The sequence below is a fragment of the Lepus europaeus genome, chromosome 4 (assembly GCF_033115175.1).
Source record: "Lepus europaeus isolate LE1 chromosome 4, mLepTim1.pri, whole genome shotgun sequence".
Classification (NCBI taxonomy): Eukaryota; Metazoa; Chordata; class Mammalia; order Lagomorpha; family Leporidae; genus Lepus; species Lepus europaeus.
In genome coordinates this window covers 103,714,662-103,741,006 of record NC_084830.1, presented here as the reverse complement: position 1 = coordinate 103,741,006, position 26,345 = coordinate 103,714,662, and the positions used below count along the sequence as shown (strand labels likewise).

The 26,345-nt window shown below is 54.7% G+C and overlaps 1 protein-coding gene across 2 annotated transcripts; it reads right to left on the bottom strand.

The window, feature by feature from the left end:
- Positions 1–197: 197 nt before the first annotated feature.
- PHYKPL (5-phosphohydroxy-L-lysine phospho-lyase) lies at positions 198–24,750 on the bottom strand. 2 transcript variants are annotated; one of them, XM_062188596.1, is made up of 12 exons: positions 24,690–24,750; positions 23,981–24,099; positions 22,248–22,407; positions 17,996–18,070; positions 17,316–17,403; positions 17,113–17,229; positions 15,840–15,922; positions 15,429–15,654; positions 2,550–2,704; positions 2,223–2,312; positions 891–1,021; positions 198–263 (listed from the first exon to the last, which is right to left on the bottom strand). In XM_062188596.1, exons 1-12 carry the CDS (start codon positions 24,746–24,748, stop codon positions 220–222), a joined length of 1,347 nt encoding a protein of 448 aa, XP_062044580.1. In that variant the 5' UTR covers positions 24,749–24,750; the 3' UTR covers positions 198–219. The 2 variants fall into 2 exon arrangements, with proteins under 2 accessions (XP_062044580.1, XP_062044581.1); XM_062188597.1 differs by lacking the exons at positions 198–263; positions 891–1,021; positions 2,223–2,312; positions 2,550–2,704 and adding an exon at positions 12,346–13,969.
- Positions 24,751–26,345: the final 1,595 nt, after the last annotated feature.

Genomic DNA, 26,345 nt, shown 5'->3' with positions numbered 1-26,345 from the left:
AAGTGCTCTGGAGATTCCCTGGTGGGAGTGGGAGGACGATGCCCAGGGTAGCTAAAACCTCCCAGCGTTGAAATAATTCTGGGATGGGGACATGACCTCAATGAAAATGTTCCTTAAAAATGGTTATGCTTGCTGATGCTCTCTGCAGTGCTGAGGGAATGTCTCTGGGTCTTGAGCGAGAAGCAAGGCCTACTCACCTGGAGCGGGGCTGGCTCAGAGCTAGAGCCTCAGTGATTCACAACTTCTCACAGTCTCTTCCATGTCTGAAAAAAGATAAAGCCACCTGACCTGGTCACCTTTCTCTGCCTCTGGTATCCAGGCTGCTCACATGGTAATTTGGAGATTAGGCCCACCAGCCCAGCTGTGCCATATCCTACCCTTTACCCACACAGATGCAACAGCAGCTTGAAAGCACAAAGCCTTCCCTCAGTTCTATCCAGGACCTCCAGATCAGGCCTGTGGCATTAGTCTAACCTCCCCGTCGAATCCCCCATTGCTTAATTGGATCTGGGGAGGCCCTGTGCTGACCTCCATCTACCCTAGGTGATTAAAAATCTGTTGTGCAAATTTTATTGTAGCTGTTCAGCAGCTGAGGGTAGCCTTAATTTCCAATGTGGAATGCAGCTCCTGCCACCTCAGTCCTTGACGGCTGCTCCCCTGACATCACACAAACTGTCTGAAACTTCATCAAATATGCTGGGTGGTGGCTTGGCTCTTGTCTACCCAGGGATCATTTTCGAGAGGCACAGGCCAGAAAGGCCTGTCTTTAAGTCCCTACTGCTCCTTGTCCAGCAGTGTGATACCTCTTGAAGTGGATGCTGGGAAGCTAGCTACTAGCCACAGGTGGGTTCTAGAGACATGGTCAGCTGCCTCTCAGGCTCCAAGCTCACCGGTCAGGATGGCATCCAGCTTTGCCACCAGGTATTGTGCGTTGTCTAGGCTGAAGCACATCGGGGGCTTAAACTTCAAGACGTTCCTCCCAGGGCCATCCGTGCTCAGCAAAATGTGGTTCTCCTTCAGTCTGTAAGGGTAGAACAGTCCTTATCGTGGCCTGGGCCTCCTGACCAGGGTCCTGCCATGCTGCTGTGAGATCCCTCCTGGTAACTGTAAAGCTCAATCAGTGGCCCAGCACCAGTAGCCCTGATGTGAGGTGTGCTGCACGTGTCCCTGAGCCTGCTGCCCCCGGAAGGGGCCTCACCACAGCCGGGAGGCACCATTAAGCCAAACCTTAGGCTATGGCACCACACTGCTGCCTGGTTTCTGTGATTCAATGCTTGCTTGCTGCTTCTCCAGAACAGGTAGAGTGGTGCATGGGCCCTGTGTACTCCCGACCTAGTCCTTCAGCCACCTGCTCCTGCCCCCAGGCTCTGTTTCCAGTAAGATGATTCTACCTGAGTCATTCCCACGTTCCATGCTTACTGTTGGTCACTTCGATCTTGTGGCATTTCCTCACCTGGAGCAACAACCTCACAGGAAAGGTCAGAATTCAACAGGTTGGGTGCCACCTGACAGCTGAGACCCTCCCCCACCCCCGCTGAAGGGGGAGGTGAGCTGGTGGATGTGACTGAGAAGCCTAGTAGGCCACCAAGGACAAAAGGCAGGAATGCAGGAACATGGGTCCATGCACACTGCAGTCTGAATAAGGGCTTTCTGGGTGGGCAGGGAGGGGCGGGAGATGGCTTCAGATTCCTGCTTCCTGCTGCTGTGCACCATTTGAGGCAGCAGGCGGTGGCTGCTTCCCACAAGAAAGACCTGGCCCTAAGCCTGCTGCTGTGGGCACCTGGGGAGTGAATAGTAGGTGGAAGATGTGTATCTGCCTTTGAAATACAGTTCCAAAAAATGAGACTTTAAACTATGCAAGTCAGGGCTGGGAGATGGACTGGCCGAGCTGCTGTCTCATGTCTGGTGCCCCCACCATGCTGGAAGCCTTTCCTGCCCTGAAGGGTGGCTCCCAGTGTGGAGCTCCTGTGGCTGTCAATACTGCCCTTCTGCTGACTGGATCTGAGCCCTCAGCCACACTCAAGGCCACGCCTGGCCTGGGGAAGGCCTGTGTCATCAGAAGCCTTCACTGCTGGGCCTTGGCCCCAGCTGGGACACGCAGGTCAGCTGCCCCTTGCCTCCCAGAGGCCCCCGGTACTACACACTGTCATGTCCAGGGACCCGTGGAGCCCGGAACAGGGTGGGTGGGGGTGGTTCTTCACTTAGCGGGGCCTGAAAAGTACCTGGATACCAAGTAGTCTGCTTCTTCAGTTGCCGGCGTCCTTGTGGCCTTATCTTTGATCAGGTCCACACCAATGAAGAGTCCAGCACCCCTAGAGAAGGTGACACCTGAGAAGGCCACACTGTCCTGCTAACTCACTGCATACCTGGCTGCCTACTGGGCAGGCTGAGAGCTGTGGGTGCCCTCAGGAGAGGATGATGAAAAGGGTTCCAGGGAGGGGGTGCCCAAGGTGTGGCACAGGAAAGGCACACACTGTCAGAGCCTCCCCCTCCCCATTGCCATTCTGTGCCACCTCTGCAGAGTGGAGGGGGACCACCAAAGGCCTCACCTGATGTCCCCAATGATGGCATGTTTGGCTTTTTGCTGCCTGAGGAGTTCCATCAAGAAGCTGCCCACATAGGTGGCGTGGGCCTGGAGCTGCTCCTTTTCCAAGACATTCAGAACAGCCAGCCCCACAGCACAGGATACCGGACTGCCCCCAAACTGAGTTGGACAAAGGACAAGTCAGTGCTGAGGGCAGCAGAACTGCCACACATTCCCTCTGCAGTGGCAAGAGCATAGGGCCACAAACCTGGAGTAGGTGGGGTTCTCTTGGGTCCCTTGTAGGCAAACCTGACTTTCCAGACCCTGTGATTATGGGCCCAGGTCTGCATCCCCTGGGATGAGGAACTGAAGGAGAGGGTGTGCTGGGCCCTGTCCCAGAGCCAGTGTTTACCCAGAGAAGGTTCCGGCTCACACTGGTCCCATGACCTCTCAAGGAGACTGACATGCATGAAAGCCGGTGGCCTTGAGCCACATCAGTCTGCAGGCGGTTTAGCTTCTGTGACACTACCAGAAGCTAGGAATTAGGTGCTCTGCACATGTTTGCTTTACTTTATGCACAGCATGGGCAGCCTGGGTGCCCTGCCTCTCCCTCTCCCACCTGGTCTTACAGGGATCTAGAATGTGGACCTGGCATTGGCGAGCTCAGGAGTAAGGGGTTCTGCAGACCTTGTTTGCCCTTCACATCTTAAAAGTCTTATTGTGGTTATAATTTGCATACAATAAACTACATATGTTTAAGTGTAAAGTTCAATGGGATGTGTCCTTGGGGGACTGCCTTACATTCCACCATTCCCCACACTGCTCCCATTGTAGGCCCCCAGCACCAAGCTGGCCTGTTTTCTGTCACTACAGTTTTGCCTTTTCCAGATCATACAAGTGGCATCACAGAACTATGTACCCTTGGGTGCCTGTTGCCTTTGGGCCCACCTCCATTTTTGAAGTTTGCTGGCACTGTTGTGTCAGTAGCTCACTGCATGCCTGTGCAGTGTTCTGCTGTACAGATGCAGCACAGTTTGTCTGATCTGCTGACGGACCCTTGGTCGTTTGGATTGTGGGCCTATGAACACATAAGCCTTTTGTAAACCTATATTCATCCTTCTCTGAATACCCAGGGGTGAACTGATAGACTGTATGACAAGCGTGTGTTTACCTTTATAATAAAAGAACCTCCAAAGTCGTCCATACAACATTCGTACCAGTAATCTGTACGACTCCAGTTGTCCCATGTCCCCAACAATATTTGGAATCACTTGTCTTTATATCGTGAACTGCTGGTTGAGGATTCCTTATCTGAAATGCTCCAAACTCTGAAGTTTGAGTGTCATGTCAGTGTTCAAAATGTTCTCCATTTGGGACAAATGGTGTGGCACAGGGGTTAAGCCACTGCTCGGGTACTCACAGAACAGGTACAGCTGAGTGAGTGAACTTGAAGATCATGGTGACAAAAAAAATCCCAGAAGACATGACAAACATAAACAACTAAAGCCTATGGCAAACAAGTAGAAGCACTAACATCTGGATGGTAGTTTTCCAAAAAGAGAGAAATAGAGTGAAAAGACAACAGCAGACAGACCTGCCAGAGGTAGAAGATGATGGGAAGTCTGCAGGGAGTCAGGGGAGAGAAGAAACCACACCTGGCACACTAGAAATAACATAGCAAAGACAGGCAGAGTTAGAGAAAAAGGTCTTCCTTTTCCGTTGGTTCATCCCCCAAATGGCCGCTATGGCCAGCATGCTGCTCCGATCTGAAGCCAGGAGCCAGACGCCTCCTCCTGGTCTCCCATGAGGGTGCAGGGCCCAAGCACTTGGGCCATCCTCCACTGCACTCCCGGGCCACAGCAGAGAGCTGGACCGGAAGAGGAGCAACCAGGACAGAATCCGGCGCCCCAACCGGGACTAGAACCCGGGGTGCCAGCGCTGCAGGCAGAGGATTAGCCAAGTGAGCCGCAGTGCCAACCAAGAATATTGTTAAAGCTTGGAAAAAGCAAATCTCAAGGAGATGGGAATGAGAAGGGTGGGTGGTATGGCACAGTGGGTTTAGGCTGGTGCTCAGGGCACCGCATCCCATATGGGAGCACCAGTTTGAGCCCTGTGTCTGCTCCTGACCCGAGTTCCTTCTAATGCATCTTTTGAGCAGATGATGGCCCAAAGTGCTTGAGACCAAGATGAAGTTCCAGGCTCCTTGCCTCCTGGCTTCAGCCATGTCCAGTGCTGCCTGTTGCAGCCATTTGAGGAGTGAAGCAGGAGATAGAGGCCATCTCTCTCTCTGTCTTGCAAGGAGGTGAAATGGAATCATATTAAAAATATGAATAGGAACAAGACTGGGTGAAGCCAATGAAAGTGGCAGAAAAAGGCCTCTCTGCCCACCATGAAAATCTCCATGAAAGCAGAAACTGTCATCAACTGTTTGCAAACTCACAGAATGAAAGGCTGGTAAGAAGCTAAGGTGGAGTTACATGCTCACTGGCTGAGTAACATCGGAGCTAGGTATTTAAGGCAATATCTGTATGATCACTAAGTTAAAAAAGCAGACACTGTACTGGCCACACAGGACAGTACCGACAACATCTTAGAATTAGTTCAGGGGCAGGTGTTTGGTGCAGTGGTTAGGTTGCCACCTGGGACTCCCTCATTCCTCATCAGAGTGCCTGGCTTGAGCCCTGGCTCCTCCATGTTGGATCCAGCTTCCTGTGAACGCAGCACCTGCTGGGAGGCAGCGGATGATGGCTCAGCTACTTGGGTCCTGCCATCCACATGGGAGACCTGGATGGAGTTCCAGACTCCTGGGTTTGGCCTGGCCCAGTCCCAGCTGTTGTGGGCATTTGGGGAGTGAATCAGCAGATGGAATAACTCTGTCTAAGCATTTTGAATAAAAATGAAAAATGTAAGAATAAGTTCAGAAGAGGCATTAAACCACCAACTGAAAAAGTAACACTGACAAACTCGGCGGGGAGAGGAGAATAGGATTTCCCAGTTTGCTACATGATACGATTTAAAACGTCCAGTTTTCAATGGACAGCTATGAAGCATGCAAAGAAAGAAGAAAGCCTGGTGCACACACAGGATATAAAGAGCCCTTCATCCAGACTGTCCCTGAGGAAGCCTAGACATTGACCTTGTTAGGCCAAAATAGAGACTACCAGTAAAGAGACAGAAATTATAAAAAGACCCCAACAGAAAATCGGGTTGAAAAGCACAGTAATGGAAATGAAAAACACGAGGGAGAGGTTCAGCAGCAGATCTGAGCGAGCACAGGAAAGAATGAGCCTACCTGAAGATGTGTCAACTGAGACTGTGCGGTCAGAAGACCAGAAAGAAACGAGGAGAAACGGGGGCTGATGCTGTGGCGTAGGAGGTTAGGCCTCCACCTGCAGTGCCGGCTTCCCATATGGGCACTGGTTCAAGTCCCAGCTGCTCCACTTCCCATCCAGCTCCCTGCTAATGTGCCTGGGAAAACACCTGGAAGAAGCTCCTGGCTCCTGGCTTTAGCCTGGCCCACCTCTGACTGTTGAGGCCATTTGGGGAGTAAACCAGTGGATGGAAAATCTCTCTTACTCTCTTTGTCTCTGCCTCTCTAATTCTGCCTTTCAAAGAAATGATTTTTTTAAAAAAAACTGATTTATTTATTTGAAAGGCAGAGTTACACAGAGGAGAGACAGATCTTCCATCTACTGATTCACTCCCCAAATGGCCACAATGACCAACGTCAAGCCAAAGCCAGGAGGTTGGAACTCCATCTGGGTCTCCTCTGTGGGTGGTGGGGCCCAAGTATGTTAGGCATCTTTTTTTTTTTTTTAATATTTATTATTTTATTTATTTGAAAGAGTTACAGAGAAAGGTGGAGACAGAGAGAGAGGTCTTCTATCCGCTGGTTCACTCCCCAGATGGCCGCAATGGCTGGAGCTGTTCTGACCAGGAGCCAGGAGCTTCTTGCAGGTCTCCCATGTGGGTGCAGGGACCCAAGGACTTGGGGCCATCCTGTACTGCTTTCCCAGGCCATAGCAGAGAGCTGGATCAGAAGAGGAGCAGCCGGGATAGAACCGGCGCCCATATGGGATGCTTGGGCTTCAGGCCAGGGTGTTAACCTACTGGTCACAGCACCGGGCCCACGTTAGGCGTCTTTTGCTGCTTCCCCAAGTGAATTAGCAGGGAACTGGTTTGAAATTGGAACAGCAGGGACTGTTGGAACAGCAGTGGTCATATGGGATGCCAGCGTCGCAGGAGGCGGCTTAACCCACTGGGTCGGCTCCCACACAGCTCCACCGCCTTTCTCCCCATGTGTGGGTACAGCAGAAAGTTGCCTGACTGCAGCCTGAAGATGACTCAAGTCACGCTGATGCCCTGAGCTCAGACTCAGCCTTCAGAACCGCGAGAGCACCCCTGGGCTAAGGGTGCTGCCTGCGCCATCTGAAGCATGGCTTAAAAAGGGCCTGAAGTGGGCCGGCGCCGCGGCTCACTAGGCTAATCCTCCGCCTTGTGGTACCGGCACACCAGGTTCTAGTCCCGGTTGGGGCGCCGGATTCTGTCCCGGTTGCCCCTCTTCCAGGCCAGCTCTCTGCTGTGGCCCGGGAGTGCAGTGGAGGATGGCCCAAGTGCTTGGGCCCTGCACCCCATGGGAGACCAGGATAAGCACCTGGCTCCTGGCTTCAGATCAGCGCAGTGAGCCGGCAGCAGCACGTCGGCTGTGGCGGCCATTGGAGGGTGAAGCAACAGCAAAAAGGAAGACCTTTCTCTCTCTCTCTCACTGTCCACTCTGCCTGTCAAAAATAAAAAAAAAGGGGGGGCCTGAAATGGCAACTTAGAATTTTCCCACCAAGAAAACACAAGGCCCAGACGGTTCTACAGGTGAGTTTTCACCAGAGAGTCCAAGACGAGCTCATCTGAATTTTATGGAAAAGGAAAAGAAATACTTCTCAGCTCATTCTACAACGCAGGTAGGACCCAGATACCAAAACCCAAGATAAAATAAAAAAAAATCTCAGTCCCATTTTATCCCTGAAAATAGATGACAAATTCAAAATACAGGGCCAGCGCCATGGCTCAACAGGCTAATCCTCTGCCTTGCGGCGCCGACACACCGGGTTCTAGTCCTGGTTGGGGCGCCGGATTCTGTCCCAGTTGCCCCTCTTCCAGGCCAGCTCTCTGCTGTGGCCCGGGAGTGCAGTGGAGGATGGCCCAAGTGCTTGGGCCCTGCACCCCATGGGAGACCAGGAGAAGCACCTGGCTCCTGCCTTCGGATCAGTGCAGTGAGCCAGCCGCAGTGCGCTGGCCGCGGTGGCCATTGGAGGGTGAACCAACGGTAAAGAAAGACCTTTCTCTCTGTCTCTCTCTCTCTTTCTTACTGTCCACTCTGCCTGTCAAAAAAATTTTTTTTTTCATAAAATACAAGCAAATGTATGTAATAGTGTATAAGAATAATAATACTTCATTCCAAGTTGCATTTGTACCAGCTATATGAAAATGGCCTAATGAGAAAATCTGTAAATAGAATTTACCATATTAACAGATGAAAAGAGAAAAAAATATTACTTCAACAGACACATTAAAAGAGCAGGACAGGGGCTGGTGCTGGTTGCAAGTAGCCATATCTGAGCGCCGGTTCCAGGCCCAGCTGCTCCACTTCCGATCCAGCTCCCCGTCATGTGCCTGGGAGAGCAGCAGAAGAGAGCCCAAGTACCTGGGCTGCTGCACCCACATGGGAAAACCAGATGGGGTTCCTGGCTCCTGGTTTTGGTCTGGCTCAGCATTGGCTGCTGTGCTCTTTTAGGGGAATGAATCAGCAGACAGAAGCTCTTTCTTTCTCATTCTCTCTGTCACTGTGCCTATTACGTAAGAAAAATAAATCTTTATTTATTTATTTATTTTTGATTTTTATTTTTTGGGGAAGGGGCTGGCGGGGAAGAGGGGGAGGAAGACAGGTGAGCTGGCAAGGGAGGAAGAAAGGAAGCTGTCTCAAGGAAAATAAATCTTAAGAGAACATGATAAAGACTAGCACATGGGGTAGAAGGTTAACCCACCACATGCAGTGCCAGCATCCTATAAGGGTGCCTGTTTGAGTCCCAGCTGCTGTGGTCCAGCTTTTCAAATAAATAAATAAATAAATAAATAAATAAATATTTAAAAGAAGATATATTTGTTAATTTGAAAGTCAAAGAGTTACAGAGAGGCAGAGGCAGAAGGAGAAAGAGAAAGAGAAAGGTCTTCTATCAATGGTTCCCTCCCAAAATGGCTGCAATGGCTTGGGCTGGGACAGGTCAAAGCCAGGAGTCAGAAGCTTCATCTGGGTCTCCCACGTGGGTGCAGGGGCCCAAGCACTTAAGCAATCCTCCACTGCTTTCCCAGGAACATCAGTAGGGAACTTGATCAGAAGTACAACAGCTGGGACATGAACCAGTGCCCATATGGGAGGCTGGCACTGTAGGTGGTGACTTTACCTGCTAGGCCACACCACTGTCCCCATAAATAAATCTTAAAAGGGGGGGGGGGCAGCGCTATGGCACAGCAGGTAAAGCCACCGCCTGCAGCACCAGCATCCCATATGGATGCTGGTTTGAGTCCCAGCTGCTCCACTTCCAATCCAGCTCTCTGCTATGGCTTTGGAAAGCAGTAGAAGATGGCCCAGGTCCTTGGGCTCCTGCACCCACGTGGGAAACCCAGAAGAAGCTCCTGGCTCTTGACTTGGATTGGCTCAGCCCCGGCCATTGCGGCCATTTGGGCAGTGAACCAGCAGACAGCAGAATTCTCTCTCTCTCTCTGCCTCTGTAACTCTGCCTTTCAAATAAATAAATAAATAAATAAATAAATAAATAAATCTTAAAAAAAATAAAGACAATTCCTGTTCATAACAAAATCTCTTCATAAATTAGTAATAGGAAATTTTCTTAACCTGATAAAGACTATGGTCAAAACCTACAATAAACATCACCCTCAATGGATAACCATTACCAGCAGTTACAACAAACTGAACAAGTCTATCCACTATGCCAACCAATTAAATTCAAATATGTATTGGAAGTCAGTCTCTCTCAGTGTAATAAGACAGCTGCCATTACTTGGAGACAAGATCATTGATGTAGAAAAATATAAACACAAGCATTCTATCAGAGATGATGGAAGAGGGCCAGCACTGCGCAGCGTTATGCCATGGCTTGTTGGCTTGTGACGCTGGCATCCCTTCGTGGAGTGCTCTTTTGAGTCCTGGCTGCTGTGCTTCCACTCCAGCTCCCTGCTAACATGCCTGGGAAAGCAGCAGAAGATGACAGAGCTTGAGCCCCTGCCACCCACCTGGGAGACCCGGATGGAGTTCTGGGCTTCTGGTTTCGGCCTGGATCAGCCCTGGCCATTGTGGCCATTTGAGGAATCAACCAATAGATGGTAGATCTTTCTCTCTGTCTGTCATTCTGCCTTTCAAGTAAGAAAATTTTTTTTATTAAGATTTATTTTATTTATTTGAAAGACAGAGTTACAGAGAGAGATAGAGACAGAGAGAGGTCTTCCATCTGCTGGTTCACTCCCCAGATGGCTGCAAATGCTGGATCTGCGCCGATCTGAAACCAGGAGCCAGGAGCTTCCTCTGGGTCTCCCACGTGGGTGCAGGGGCCCATATGGGATGCTGGTGCTTCAGACCAGGGCGTTAACCCACTAAGCCACAGTGCCAGCCCCAAGATAAATAAATCTTTTAAAAAAAGAAATGATAGAGGAGTTTAACAAGCAGCTGGATGTGAGACTAAAATATAAAAGGCCGTATCTTTTTTTTTTTTTTTGACAGGCAGAGTGGATAGTGAGAGAGACAGACAGAGAGAAAGGTCTTCCTTTACCGTTGGTTCACCCTCCAATGGCCGCTGCGGCTGGCGCACCGCGCTGATCTGAAGCCAGGAGCCAGGTGCTTATCCTGGTCTCCCATGAGGGTGCAGGGCCCAAGCACTTGGGCCATCCTCCACTGCACTCCCGGGCCACAGCAGAGAGCTGGACTGGAAGAGGGGCAACCGGGACAGGACCTGGCGCCCCAATCGGGACTAGTACCTGGAGTGCCAGCAGTGGAGGATTAGCCTATTGAGCCGCGGCGCAGGCCCAAAGGCCATATCTTAAACCCCAGCATCAGACAGTAGACACAGGAAGGAAGTCACTGTTTACGACAGAACAGCGATTGTCTGGGACTAAATCTCACAATGGGTAAGATCTCTGTAGCGAAAACTGCACAACAGGAAGTGTTCCAGGTTCACTGATGGGACGACAGTACTATCAACAAATCAGTTCTCACATTGATCTGCAGGTATCTGGGGACTGAACACACAGATGGGAGCTCACTTTCTCTGCCTCTCAAGTAAATAAATCTACAAATCAACCAATTTTCCTATCAACATCACAAAAGGGCTTTTTTTTTTAAAAAAAAAAAATAAAATGTTTAAAGAGAATTCTAAAATTTAAACGAAAGACAAGAAAAACAAGAAAAACAGGTGAAAGGGGGCTTGTCTTTCCTAGTAAATATCAGAACCTGCTATGACGTTGCAGTAATCACATATTGTTATAGGGACAGACAGAAATGGACCAAAAGAGTGGAAGTAGACCCGAAGCAGACCCCTCCGTGTGAGTTCTGGTCACACAGCACATAGCACATAGTGGGGAAGAAAGGGAGTGGATAAAACATTACTCATATGCAGAGAGACTGGGTTTCTGATTTATAGTCCGTGAAAAAAATCAACTTCTGGAGTGTGTGCTTGGTGCAGTGCTTAAGGCATTGCCTTGGATGCCTGCATCCCGTTTTGGAGTGTCTGCACGGGAGTCCTTGGCTCCCATTCCAATTCCAGCATCCTGCTAATGTGCATCCTGGGAGGCAGATGATGGCTAAAGTACTTGGATCCCTACTGCTCACCTGGGAAACCTGGATGGAGTCCCAGGCTCCTGGCTTCAGCCTGGCCTAGCCCTAGCTGTTGTGGGCATTGAGGGAGTAAATCAGTGGATGGAAGGTCTCTGTGTCTGTCTCTGTCTCTCTCCTCCTCTGCTTTCCAATAAAATGAAAGTAAATTAATTCTTAAAAATTAATTTCAGATGGATTAAGCACCCATGTGTTCGAACAAAACATTAAAACACTGGAGAGAAAACACAGGTTAGTGTATCTCAGACCTCGCAGTATGAAGTTTCTTAAATAAACTGCAAAAAAACCACTGCTATGTTGGGGCTGGTGCTGTGGGGTAATGGGTAAAGCCGCTGCCTGTGGTGCCAGCATCCCATATGGGCACTGGTTCAAGTCCTGGCTACTCCACTTCTCATCTAGCTCTCTGATATGCCCTGGGAAAGCAGTGGAAGATGGCCCAAGACCTTGGGCCCCTGCACTCACGTGGGAGACCCAGAAGAGGCTCCTGGCCCCTGGCATTGGATTGGCTCAGCGCTGGCCATTGTGGCCATTAGAGGAATCAACCAGTAGACTAAAGACCTCTCTCTCTCTCTCTCTGCCTCTAACTCTGCCTTTCAAATGAAACCAATAAATCTAAAAAAAAAAAAAAAATAACAAAAACAAAAACAAAAAAACACTGGTATAGATGAAAAAGATTGACAGAGATGATGTTAAAATGTAGAATTCTGAGCCGGCGCTGCGGCTCACTTGGCTAATCCTCCACCTGCGGCGCCAGCACCCCAGGTTCTAGTCCTGGTTGCTCCTCTTCCAGTCCAGCTCTCTGCTGTGGCCCGGGAGTGCAGTGGAGGATGGCCCAAGTGGTTGGGCCCTGCATCCGCATGGGAGACCAGGAGGAGGCGCCTGGCTCCTGGGTTCGGATCGGCACAGCGCGCTGGCTGTGACGGCCATTTGGGGGGGTGAACCAACGGCAAAGGAAGACTTTTCTCTCTGTCTCTCTCTCTCTAACTCTGCCTGTCCAAAAAATAAATAAATAAATAAATTTAGAACTCTGGTTGATCACAAATATGACGGAGTGGAAAGATATAAACTGGATGACTATTCTGTATTAATGCACACAATCAACAAAGGGTCACTATCAAGAAAAATATACATGTGCATGTGTAGGTATGTGTTCAAGTATGCAAACACACACACACACACACGCACATGGACACACCAACATCCCACAGTCAAGAAAAGCACCAGCAATACAGTTAACAAATGGGCAAAAGACACAACAGGCATTTCAAGGGAGAGGAGCCACATGGCTACTGAACATGAGCTGCTTCTGATCATTTAAAATCAAGACAGGGCACAGCGAGACCACAGGAACTGCTACTTCATACCCCAGTGGACTGGCAAGGGGCGAAAGGTACTAGTTTGTGCATGACTTTGGAATACAGATGTCATTCCCTATTAACTTGAAGGTACACACACACTCAACACTCAGTGACCCAGCCTTTGTACTGCAAGGTGCTGCCCAGAGGAAAATTCCTGCCCATGTAGTGGACATAAACACTGTTCACAGCATTATTCATCGTGGCCATAAACAGGGAACAGCCTCAATGTACATCAATGTGGGTGTGAATACATGTTGTGCTTTTTTTTTTTTTTTTTAAGATTTATTTGTTTTTGAAAGAGTTACAGAGAGAGAGAGACAGAGATCATCTGCTGGTTCACTACCCCAAAACGGCTGCAATGGCCAGCGCTGGGCCAGGCTGAAACCAGGAGTCAGGAGCTTCATCTGGGTCTCCCATGAGGGTGGCAGGGGCCCAAGTACTTGGGCCATCTCCTGTTGCTTTTCCCAGGCCACTAGCAGGGAGCTGGATCGGAAGTGGAGCTCTGGGACTTGAACCAGCATCCACATGGGATACCCATTGTGCCCCAATGCTGGCCCCATAAATCTTTATCCAATGCAGTACTAGGAAGCCATCAAATGACAACCTCAGTGACATGCAATATGGATGATCTCCAGTGATATGAGGTTAGGTAAAAAGTTCTCGAGGAGTATATGCGATGAACCTTCCAAAAGTTCATGGAAATGTGGATTGTGAAAAAAACATGCAGGGAGTTCAAAATTCTTTTGTACCAACTCAACTTTTAAATTCATTTTCCCACCAAACTTTTTGAACCCTTGTCCAGCATGATAGAATTCCCACAAGGTAAAAACAGCAACTGTCATAAACAATGAACAAGGGATTCAGAGTGACTGTTCTCAGGTGAGGGGGCTAGGAGACGGGGCTGGGGGTGAGCATGTGGGGAGATAGCTTCCCAGGTGCTTATAATATTAATAAAAGTCAATGGGTGGGGGCCAGCACTGTGGCATAGTGGGTAAAGCCGCTGCCTGCATATGGGCGCCGGTTCAAGTCCCGGCTTCTCCACTTCCGATCCAGCTTTATGCCATGGCCCGGGAAAGCAGTAGAAGATGGCTCAAGTCCCTGGGCCCTTGCACCCACGTGGGAGACCCAGAAGAAGCTCCTGGCTCCTGGCTCTTGGCTTTGGATTGGCCCAGCTCCGGCCATTGTGGTCAACTAGGGAGAGAACCAGCAGATGGAAGAACTCTCTGCCTCTGCCTCTCTGTAATTCTGCCTTTCAAATAAATAAATAAATAAATCTTTAAAAAATAAAGTCAGTGGGTGAGTGGTGTGACAGGAGGGGCCCTGCAGACAGGAGATGAGAGTCTCAGCATTCGAGGAGTGAACAGGCAGATGGAGGATCTCTCTCCCTGTCTGTCATTCAGCCTTTCAGATAACCAACCAAGAGCCGGCATTGTGGCTCAGCTCCCTGGGCACGACGCCAGCATCCCACATGGGCTCCTCCGGTTCAAGTTGTGGCTGCTGCATTTCCGACCCAGCTCCCTGCTACTGTGCCTGGGAAAGCAGTGGCAGATGGTCCCAGTGCTTGGGCCCCTGCCACCCATGTGGGAAACCTGGATGGGGTTTTGGGCTCCTGGCTTTGGACTGGCCCAACCCCAGCCATTGTGGCCGTTTGGTGAGTGAACCAGTGGATGAAAGATCTCTTTCCTATCTCTCTGTAACTCTGCCTTTCAAACAAATACACATATCTTAAAAAAAAAAAAAAATTAACCGAGTGAGTGATGCAACAGGAGACGGCTCTGTGGAGACAGATGAGTCTTTCTCCAGGCAAGGACTGAATGGGCGATCTTGCACCTGAGGTTCAAGTCAGGATCAGGCTCCAGGAGGCCCTCTTCACAAGCGGATTCCTGCGCATCCTTCCCGACTCAGGAAGCCTCCACCCCGCCTCAGGACCCCGCGGCCTCCGTTCCCTGCCCGAGCCCCTACAAGCCTGACCCTCTCTGCCGCTCCCCTGGGCGGAGTGGCGGCTTGCTGAAGGCAGCAGGCCACTGTCCCTCCCTCACTCCCAGCGGCCGCCTCTGCCTTTGTCCATCTTGCCAAATCCTGGCGAGTCACGCTTTACAGGGAAGACCCTGCGAGGTCTGGGTCCCTTCCTATTCCAGAGCTAGACCTGGGCTTCGGGCTCTCTTGCCTGTGCTGGTCTCTGCACTGGCCGTCGCGGATGCTGCCGAAGCATGCTGCAGAGCTGGGCTCCTGGCGACTGTGGCCCCCGTGCCGTTTCTCACTGCCCCACAAGCCGTCCAGACTCCTCAGCTCTCCACGAAGAGGAGCCCGCCACCACCATGCACCCTCGCCTACCCTGTGACTGCTGTCTTGGGGCTGCAGGGGACGTGCCTTCCTCTGAGCCGTGGTGCAATGGGAGCTGTGCAACTGCCACCCCCACACATGAGCCCCCTGCTCCTCAGTCACAGGGCTGGGCATGCAGAGCCGGCACCACGGGAAGGGGAGGGGTCTCTGTCCTTTCTGTGCGCTCCCTGGGGACAGCACGTGACACGCTAACGTGGTAAGCTGCTGTGTGTGCTTCTGACCTGGCCTAGCGTTCCCTGAGGAACATAGGGGCCTGGGCAGCGTCTGCCCTGTGCCTCTGCCCCGCCCTGGAACCCTCCTTACTCACCGTGTTAAAGTACTCGACGCCGGTGGCTTCGAAAGCCTTCGCCACAGCTTGGGTTGTGGCCACGCAGGCAATCGGATGGCCATTGCCAATAGACTTGCCCATGGTGACGATGTCAGGCACAAAGTCCTGCCCTTGCAGCTGGAAGGCCCAGAAGTGCGTGCCCACCCGGCCGAAGCCGACCTGGATCTCGTCTGCGACGAAGAGCCCGCCGGCCCTGCGGATGTGCCTGCAGCACGGGACAGAGCAGCTCTGAATCCCGGCCCTGCCTGCGCGAAGCCTGGGGCCTCGGGCAAATGGTCGGCCTTTCCTCCGCCATTACCTCTTTAAGGGCTTTGTCTCAAAAGCCAAGCCGAGGTTGGGAAGCCCAGTTACAGCCCTGCCCTCCCTGGGTAGACCAGCTCACCCACTCACCCTGCCACTTGGGAGAAGTAGCCAGCAGGAGGCACGATCTGCCCCCCCACACTCGGCAGAGACTCCGCGAAGAAGGCCGCGATCTGTGGGCGAGAGGCAGGTTGGGAACACAGCACAGAGACACTGAGAGGCGAGCGTGGCCCACCCTGCTGCGGCCAGCCAGCTCGGGGCTGGCCTCGTGGGGGACAGGTCCCCATCACCACTGCACCCCAGGTGGGGCTCTGTGACTCAGTTTTCTTTCAGGCCTCAAACCAGCTCTTACTACCTGGATGGTCCCTGGCTTGCCACAAACTGAATTCAGATTTCTGCAACATAAGCCTGTCCCTGTGCCAGCAGACGACTGCCACTCCCTTCCTTCCTGCCCAGGGCAGAAGTGCCGGTGCGCATGCCCACAGCTCTCACCTCTGCCAAGTCTCTGAGCCCCTCCCCTCCACCTGCACAGGAGACCCCAGGGGCCGGGGCAAGCCTCGGCCTCCCACAGACGCCATCTGACTGGGCTCCCCTTCTGGCCACCTTCCATGTGGCCGCCAGGTGACGCCTCAACCCCCCGAGCTTGGCTCCTCCCTCTGTCCACAGCCAGGACATCCCCGCGGTGTTCTGCCTCAGAGCTGCTCAGAGGCTGCTGCAGGGGCAGGGAGGAGCTGACGAGCCGGGGCACTTTCTCCCCAGGCTTTGTAGCCATCAACCCCTGCATCCATCCTGTGCTGGGGAAGACCCGGTGAGGGGAGGCCTTGCTGAGGGCCCTTACCGCGGCCGCTCACAGCCTCCTCTCTCCGGGGTGTGCCCCATGTCTCCTGTCTCTGTTCCACTGCCTGGGGATGGCCTGCCCCGGCTTCTTCCCAGTGACTGCCCCCGGGCCGTGCCATCCAAGCCCACCACCATAAAACCCTGCTCCAGGCCTACTGGCCTCCCTTGGAGGGGCCTCCCCTGCTCCCTGAGGCTTTAAGGGTCTAGGCTCCAGGTGCTCAGTGCAGCACTGGGGCTCCAGCGATGGGCCTGCCTCTCCAAGGCGCCTCCTGCCAGTCCTGCAGGGTCCCATGCTCGGGGGGCCCTCCCCTCCTGGGCAGGCCCCTGTTCAGCGGCCTTTCTCTCCCTCCTTACCTGTCATGCCTGTAGCTGGGCAATGCCTCCTGCAAGGGGCCCCTCTTGCTCACCCCAGACAGCCTGGGCCCTGGACACACGTCCATGCCCTCAGCAGTGAACTAGCCCCTGTGCCACCCACCACCCCGACTCCTCAAGGCAGGCTCACTCTTGCTCAGGGGGAGGCGATTACCTTCCTGCCCTTCTCTTGTGCGCTGCGGACCACGCGCTCCACCTCACTGGCGTAGGCCGCAGCTGGGCTGGGGTGGTCCTCCCGGTAGAGGCCCCGGTAGGTGTCTGGGAGGGGTGCCTGCAGGGAGACAGCACCACGTCACTGCCGCGTCACTGGGGCTGGGGACTGGGTTCCGACATGGTGCCGACTCGGGCGGTTCCTACCACGTGCACCCACTCCTTCTGGCCATCCAGGTCCCGGAACTTGTAGGGACTGATGTCAATCAAGGAGCTCAGGTGACCATGGTACGCACTGTGGAGGAGAGGGGTGGGTGAGGGCCCAGGAGGCACAGACTCCCCGGCCCAGCCCTGATCACTGCCCGCCACCTCCAAAGACACACGAGGAAGGCCCCCTACTCTGCCTCAGCCCTCCAGTCTCCTTGGCCTGGGAGCAAGCCTGGGTCTCAGGGCCAGCAAGACTTCCTGCAAGGCTGCTATCATATAACTTCTGCAGGCTCGGTTTTCCCCTCTGTAAAGTGGGGTCACACTGAATCTTCAGTGTTATAATCAACCTTGGATGTGCTAATGCTGTGAGCTTGGGCCTGGGTCTTGTGTACATCAGATGCTTGACACGTGGGAACCATTGCCGGGGTGGATTGGACACCTGCTTTCACCCCTCACAACACTGCTCCCCGGAATCTTCCCCCCCAGTCAGCAGCTGGGGGACAGTCCCGCTTGGTAGGTGTCTCTGGGGCCTGGTCTCTGCCCACCACGCTTCCCTCCTGGGGCCAGGCCCTCCTCCTCCCTCTCGAAGCACCCAAGGTCAAAGCCTCATTGGCTGTTGGAAAGGATGTGCAAGCGCGGGCCTGGCTTCCGGAAACAGCAGGGCTGGCAGCTGCACTTACTGGTCCAGCACCACCACGTCCTGGTGTCCCGTGTACTGGCGGGCCAGCCTCAGGGCCAGGTCGTTGGCCTCTGACCTGCAGCAGAGAAGGTGGGCTCGGTTTGGACGGGTGTCCGAGGACTTGTGAAAGCGGAATGCTCACGGCCGAGGGGACCCTTCCAGCAGCCGGAAGATTCTCTGGAGCTCATTCAGCCGGGCTTTTGCTCAGCCATGTGCTAACCGTCCACTGCCTCCCAGGCGCTGGGCCCTCCTGGAGCTCACATTCCGGGTGCGTCTCGAAAGCACTGAGAGCGAGCGAGCAAGCGCACGGCACTTCGGTAAGTACTACAAGCAATGTAGGGTCCCAAAGCGGCCGGCTTTAGAGAAGGGTGCTAGAGGCTGCGTTTTGCCCCCTCCCCGTCTGACACGTGGAAGCCTTTGCCCTTGTGTGTGGCTGTATCTGCAGATAAGGCCTTCAGTGAGAAGATGGGGTAGAAAGGAGGCCATGAGGGTGTGGTCCGCTCCCTTCGCACTGGCGTCCTTATCAGAAGAGGAAACCTGGATGCGCACAGAGACCCCTGGGTGTCTGTGCGGAGGAGAACGCCCCGTGATCACATGGCGGGAAGCCAAGCACCGAGGCTTTGATCTTGGATTTCCTGCCTCCAGGACCATGGGAAAGGAAACCGCTGTCAGTGAGGGACTGTCTGTGGTACTGTCACGGCGCCATTACCGGTTGTGGGAAGCCCTGGACAGAGGCGACGCCAGCAAGGGGAGCCTCAGCCACATTGTAGGTCCCACGGTAGGCAACAGGGTGCAGTATGCTCAGGGGGCCAGGGCCCAAGTGGGAGCCTGGCAGGGGCCACGGTCACAGGGCTAGGAAGGAGCCTGGACTCTGAGTGCCCACGCAAAGCTGCAGAGGGACAGTACTCAGGGAAGGGGCACAGCTCCCATGTCAGGAGGCAGCCTGTGTGTGTGTCTGGTGGAGTAGACGCGAATCAAAGTGGGAGCGAGACCTCGGGGGAGGCTGCCCAGGTGACAGTAGGGGCTGGCCCCAGGGATGGCGAGGAATGGAGGGGTTTGGGAGGCAGGCAGGGGGCGGACGGGGCAGGACTGACGCATGCTGGGGTTTTGGCCTTGAACAGAGCTGTAAGTCGTGATGCCTGAGCCGGGGTAAGGGTGGCGATGAGCAGAGATGGTCTTACTGAGAAGGCCTGGGGCAGGGGACCGGGCTCCTGCTGTGGGCCCAGACCACGTGTTGTGGAAGGTAACTTGATTACCTTTTGGACATGAGAAGTTGGAGATGTTTGTCAAATAAAGCAGGCAGTGAGAACCTTGTGTCTGGAACACATGGGAAGCCTCTGGGCTCGTAATGTCAATTTGGGAGGCTCCAGCACATGGGTGAAAGGACGGGATGAGATCACACAGGAAGGGGGTTGGTGGGAAAAGCAGCTCCTCAGAAGAGCCCAGAGTGGTAGAGGACTTGGGCAGAGATGCTGGCGACAAAGCAGCAGGCACAGTGTCCTGGAAGCACTTCCAGGGAGGCGGCTAACTCTGTCGAGCAGTTCTGAGAGCAGGTGAGGCCCGGGCAGCAACCAGAGCATGGCATGTGCAGCGTGGGAGCCACTGGGACCTGCACAGATCACCGCATGTGCAGCGTGGAAGCCACTGAGATACACACAGATCACCACATGTGCAGTGTGGGAGCCACTGGGACCCACACAGATCACCACATGTGCAACACGGCAGCCACTGAGATACACACAGGTCACCACATGTGCAGTGTGGGAGCCACTGGGACCCACACAGATCACCACATGTGCAGCGTGGGAACCACTGGGACCCACACGGATCACCACACATGAGCGTGGAGCCACTGGGACCCACACAGATCACCACACATGCAGCGTGGGATCCACCGGGACTCACACGATCACCACATGTGCAGTGTGGGAGCCACTGGGACCCACACAGATCACCACACGTGCACCGTGGGAACCACTGGGACCCACACGGATCACCACACATGAGCGTGGAGCCACTGGGACCCACACAGATCACCACACATGCAGCGTGGGATCCACCGGGACTCACACGATCACCACATGTGCAGTGTGGGAGCCACTGGGACCCACACAGATCACCACACGTGCAGCGTGGGAGCACTGGGACCCACACGGATCACCACACATGAGTGTGGAGCCACTGGGACCCACACAGATCACCACATGTGCAACATGGCAGCCACTGAGATACATACAGATCACCACATGTGCAGTGTGGGAGCCACTGGGACCCACACAGATCACCACACGTGCAGCGTGGGAGCACTGGGACCCACACGGATCACCACACATGAGTGTGGAGCCACTGGGACCCACACAGATCACCACATGTGCAACACGGCAGCCACTGAGATACACACAGGTCACCACATGTGCAGTGTGGGAGCCACTGGAACCCACACAGATCACCACACGTGCAGCGTGGAGCCACTGGGACCCACACAGATCACCACATGGGCAACATGGCAGCCACTGGGACCCACACGGATCACCACATATGCAGTGTGGGAGCCACTGGGACCCACACAGATCACCACACATGCAGCGTGGGAGCCTCTGGGACCCACACGGATCACCACACATGAGCGTGGAGCCACTGGGACCCATACAGATCACCACACACGCAGCGTGGGATCCACTGGGACCCACACAGATCACCACATGTGTAGCGTGGGATCCACTGGGACCCACACAGATCACCACGTGAGCAACATGGAAGCCACTGGGACCCACACAGATCACCACATGGGCAACACGGCAGCCACTGAGATACATACAGATCACCACACGTGCAGCGTGGGATCCACTGGGACCCACACAGATCACCACATGGGCAACATAGAAGCCTCTGGGATCCACACAAATCACCACATGTGCAACACAGAAGCCACTGGGATCCGCAGAGATCACCACATGTGCAACATGGAAGCCACTGGGACCCACAATCAGATGTGGCAACATGGGAGCCACTGGGATCCAAAGAATGTTCCTTTGCCACTGCTGAAGCAGCGCCGACTCCTGGCCCAGCTCCCCACTCTGCCCAGACAGGGTCCAGTTCTGGCTCTGCCGTCTCCCAGGTGGATGACCGTGGGCAAGCCAGTTTCTTTCCTTGAACTGCTGTTTCCTCATCTGTGAGGGGTGGATGCTAAATTCCACCTTCCTGAAGTTATCTGGTGGTGGGGAAAGGGGGCGGCTGACAAGTGTGAGGACTGCAAAACATTCATGGAAAAAGCGCAGTATGGAAACCCTTGCATGAATTTTGAAAAATTCTCTGTACTTTTAAGTTAAACGTATCTTTTCATTCCACTTTCCACGGTCCTTTGAGAGTATCCTTGTACTATGCAAGCAGCGATGATAATCACACAAATGCCACTGCCTGTGACTTACCAGACTGCTCTCCTGCAGGTATGCTGTGACCACCTACCTGCTTCTGCACTGCCTGCCATTCCAGTGTGTGCTACCATCACTATTCACCTGGCACCCCAACTGGCCATAACGGTGCCCGTTCTTGTCTTCCGCCTGCCCTGATATCACTTCCCTATGGCTTTCTGGTGCTCCTGGAGGAGCAAGCGCTTCCTCGCCTGGTTGACTAGGCCCCGGCTCCCTCCCAGTGTTAGCTCGTGCCCTCTCCTCCTTGACCTTCCCTGGGTTCCACGGTGCCACGCCCTTTCCTGCCATTGGGCCTTCGCACAAGACTGTCTGTGCAGACACCAACCTTGACAAAAGTACTTCTGATGGAGCAGGTGGCACGCTTCCTTCCTCCTCGCAAGGAAATTACCACCTCACAAGCCCTAAGCTTAATGTGGCTTCTTTTAGGAAAGTCTCCCTAACTCCCCAGACAGGTGGGGCCCTCCCAAAGCTCGGAGGCCTCACTGTACTCTGTATGCCTCCTCCTGACAACAGCCCCCTCTGTCTTTTTGTTTCTTTGAAGAATCACTCCTTACGCCAAGTCTTGGGGTGCAGCACACCGGACGCTACCTCACCAGGCCCCAACAGGGATCCTGCACAACAGCCAAGGGCATCCTTTTCTAGGAAACCAGGAGCTGGGTCCCACCAGGGCAAGCCAAGTCCACAGCTGGGCAGCGCGGGAGCCGGAGCAGCAGGGACTCTCCCGGAGTCACATGCAGGCGGCGACACCAGGCTATGTCCCCCGAGTAACACTGTTCTCCGCCATCTCACCCTCTGGCCGGGGGCTGGCCGCAGTCCACTTACCCAGAATTCAGGAAATAAAACACACAGAGCTCCTCCGGCAGGGTCTCTGACAGCCGCTGCGCATAATCCACGATGTTGTCGTGCAGGTATCGGCTGTTGGTGTTGAGCACCTGGTTCTGTTCGTGTGCAGCTTGGACCACGAGAGGGTGGCAGTGCCCCACTGCAAGAGGGCCATGTCCATCACACGGCCGACTCCACTCAGCCCATTCCATGTGGCCTCCCCCAGCTCCGTGAAACCCGTCAATCACAGAGGGAGAGGCAGGAAGAGGGGAGGAGTCACAGAGGGAGGGGCAGGAAGAGGGGAGGAGTCACAGAGGGAGAGGCAGGAAGAGGGGAGGAGTCACAGAGGGAGAGCCAGGAAGAGAGGAGGAGTCACAGAGGGAGAGGCAGGAAGAGGGGGAGGAGCCACAGGAGGGGAGGAGTCACAGGAGGGGCAGGAAGAGGGGAGGAGTCACAGAGGGAGAGGCAGGAAGAGGGGGAGGAGTCACAGGAGGGGAGGAGTCACAGAGGGAGAGGCAGGAAGTGGGGAGGAGTCACACGGGGAGGGTAGGTAGAGGGGGAGTCACAGAGGGAGGGGCAGGAAGAGGGGAGGAGTCACAGAGGGAGAGGCAGGAAGAGGGGGAGGAGTCACACAGGGAGGGTAGGTAGAGGGGGAGTCACAGAGGGAGGGGTAGGAAGAGGGGGAGGAGTCACAGAGGGAGAGGCGGGAAGTGGGGAGGAGTCACACAGGGAGGGTAGGTAGAGGGGGAGTCACAGAGGGAGGGGCAGGAAGAGGGAGGAGTCACAGAGGGAGAGGCAGGAAGAGGGGAGGAGTCACAGAGGGAGAGCCAGGAAGAGAGGAGGAGTCACAGAGGGAGAGGCAGGAAGAGGGGGAGGAGCCACAGGAGGGGAGGAGTCACAGGAGGGGCAGGAAGAGGGGAGGAGTCACAGAGGGAGAGGCAGGAAGTGGGGAGGAGTCACAGGAGGGGAGGGGTAAGAGGGAGGGGCAGGCAGAGGGGGAGGACAGCCCCCAGTTCTGGGATCCCCAAGATCCTGGCAGAAGGTCTCTCTGAAAAAGCCTTGTCTTTAAGGGGCTCTCTGGTGCCTTCTGCTTGAGACAGGCAGCGGGTAGGGCTGGCTGTCAGTGTTTGGCTTCACCCATCCTGGGGCTGGAGGTGATCAGGCTTGCAGAGGCCGAGGCTAATAACAGGAACAAGTACTGGGAGCTCACCAGCGCCAGGCCCGTTCAGACAAGTTAGCAAAGCAACACTCAGTCCTCGCCAACACCTTGAAGCGGCTCCCTAGTAGTGTCTCGAATCCAGCAGAGGGCAAAGCAAGGCACAGAGAATGGGTTACCTCGCCAAGACCACCAAGTGGAGGACCAGACGTCCTGCTTTTAATCTCTACTCTATTAACCTCCAAGTTGTCTGCTGAGTTTCCTGGGTCAGCCGCCTTGCCCAGCATCTGAGATGGCCCCCAGGGGCCAACACTGAGCCATGGCCACGGCCATCTGCAGCGCTGGGCCACCTGCCTCAGTTCCACGCGGAACTGGCGCCACGCACCTGCATCTCTGACACCTCTGGCTGGATGCCTCCTACAACTACACCACAAACCGGGCCTCTTGCGCGTGGGGGCGGCCCCTCAGCTTCACACCGGGGTCTCCACACCTCTCTGCAACCTTGGGGTCACCCTGGGGCCAGGTGCACAGCCTCCGCCTCCTCTCCTGCCCCACCGGCCCCAGGGATGATACTGACCGTGAGCCACATTGTTGATGCAATCCAGGTACTCTGCCCCCTGTTCATCATACAGGTACTGCCCTTGGCCTCGGACAATCTTAACAGGAGCCTCAGGATAAAAGAGTCTGCAGGCAGCGCTGTGGGAGACAGGCGAGGGGACAGGTCCGCCACCCTTGCCTGAGTGACACCCTGTCCAGTCACCGCCCCAAAATAAAGCAGGAAGCGGCGGCGAGAAGTTATTAAAACTTGAAATTATTTCTTAAGTCATTTAAACCCTCTGTGGCGGCGCTCCCTCGTCTGCACGGGCGGGGCCCCCTGAGGCTGTGCTTTGGGTGGGGGTGGGGTGGACAACCACAGCAGGTCCTGGCTTCCGGCCCTGGACGCGCCAAGGGGCCCCTGCTGTCCCCTATGCGGGCCAGCCCGGGGCTCCTGCGCGCACTCAGGGCAAGGGAGGCCTGCCCGAGGCCCCTTCCCGGATGGTTCTGCAGCCAGGGCCGGGTCCTGCGGGCCGTCGCCAGCGGCGAGCCCGCCCAGAGGCCAGGGCACAGGGCTCCTCCAGGGGCAAAGGCGGCCTGCCGGGGGAGACGGCGGCCTCCCCACGGCGCCGCCGCCCAGAGCTCGGCGCGGCCAGGGACAGGCCCCGCGGGGCCCGCGCCGGAGCCCGCGTGCGTCGTGCGCCTGCGTCGCGCGGGCGCGTCCCCCCACCCCGCGCCGCCCGCCGCGGTACCTGAGGAGCCGCCGGCGCAGGGCCAGCGTGTCCGCCTTGGCGCGCCGCTCCGCGGCCATGACGTTGGCGTGGGCCGGCGCCGAGGCGCAGCGCGGGCTCGCTCTGCAGGCCCCGCCCCGGCCCGGCCCGGCCCGGCCCGGCCCGCCTGGCTCTGCGGGGCCCGCCCCGAGCGGCCCGGCGCGCTGGGCTCAGGGTGTCTGCCGGCACACCCGCGTGGGTGCCCACCCCCCGCCCCGGGAAGGAGCAGCGGGGAGCCCGGGGCCTCCAGGGCGCCAGGATTCCCGCGGGGATCCAGGCGGGGTGAGCTTGAGGTACCTCGGCGCCAGGCGCCAGGAGACCCGAGCCGTGTGGGCAGGAAGTTTCCTGAGCTCTGTGGTACCTGTGCAGGGAAAAGGCCAACAGGGCGAACGGCCTTTGGTCCCAGATGAAGAGCGAGCCTACTGGGGTGACGGGCCCCACCTGGACCCTGAGAGGGGGAGAACAGGCCTCCAAGAGGCTGGGAGCTGGACGAGCAGAGGCAGCCCCTCCTGGGGTGGGGCGCTGGTGGCTCTCCTTTTTTATTTTTATTGTTATTTATTTATTTTTGACAGGCAGAGTTAGACAGTGAGAAAGAGAGATGAAGGTTTTATTTTAAAAAAAGATTTCTTTATTTGAAAGAGTTACTGAGATGAAAGAGAGAGAGGTCTTCCATTCGCGGATTCACTCCCCCAATGGCTGCCATGGCCAGGACTGGGCTAGGCTGAAGCCAGGAGCCAGAAGCTTCTTCTGGGTCTCCCATGTGGGTGCAGGGCCCCAAGCACTTGGGCCATCCTCCACTGCTTTCCCAGGCACATTAGCAGGGAGCCCATATGGGATCCAGCCTGACGACCCCAAGCAAGAGGGTGAGGGGGTTCTAGGCGAGAGACCAATGCGGGAGGGGAGGTTCCTGCTTGCCCCGCCTCTGCTCACCTCTTCAGGATTCCCAGCCTTCATTTGTAAAATGCTTAGGGCATTTAGGTTAAAAATTTAACAAAAAAAAAATTTATGTGAAAGGCAGAGTGACAAAAATAAAGTTCTTCCACTTGCTGGTTTACTCCCCAAATGCCTGCAACAGCCAAGGTTGGGCCAAGCTGAAGGCGGGAGCTGGGAACTCAATCCTGGTCTTCCTGTGGGTGGCAGGGACCCAGTTCTTGGGCCTTCCTCCGCTGCCTGTCAGGGTGTGTGTTAGCAGGAAGCTGGAGGGGAAGGGGAGTAGCCCTGACTCCGGCCTCTCAGATGGGCACTCTGATGTGGGAGGCAGGCGCCCAAAGTTGGTGGCTTAATTCAGTGTGCCACAATGCCCACCCCTGCTTAGGGCATTTATTAAAGAGCAGCTGGAGTTTCTTATTTATTTTTATTATGGTAAAATACATAACACAGTTTATTTTACCATTTAACTATTTTTAAGGGTACAATTCTGTGGCATTAAATGCATTCACATTTGTGTGTGACCATTACCACCATCCATCTAGCTTAAACACTTTTATTCATTTGAGAGGCAGACACAGACTGAAACAGAGGCAGAGAGTGAGCAAGATCTCCTGTCTGTTGGTTCACTCCTCAAATACCAGCAAAAGCCACAATTTTTGAAAAAAAAAATTTTTTTTTCCTAATTAACCAAGAGGTCCAAGCCCAGAG

Excerpts from the sequence above, each read along its gene's own strand:
- PHYKPL (XM_062188596.1), bottom strand. The coding sequence starts at position 24,748 with ATGGCCGCGGAGCGGCGCGCCAAGGCGGACACGCTGGCCCTGCGCCGG. Across the intron at positions 17,230-17,315 it reads AGAAGGAGTGGGTGCACGTG|GCACCCCTCCCAGACACCTA; the intron begins GTAGGAACCGCC and ends GTCTCCCTGCAG. Across the intron at positions 2,313-2,549 it reads GCCATCATTGGGGACATCAG|GGGTGCTGGACTCTTCATTG; the intron begins GTGAGGCCTTTG and ends CACCTTCTCTAG.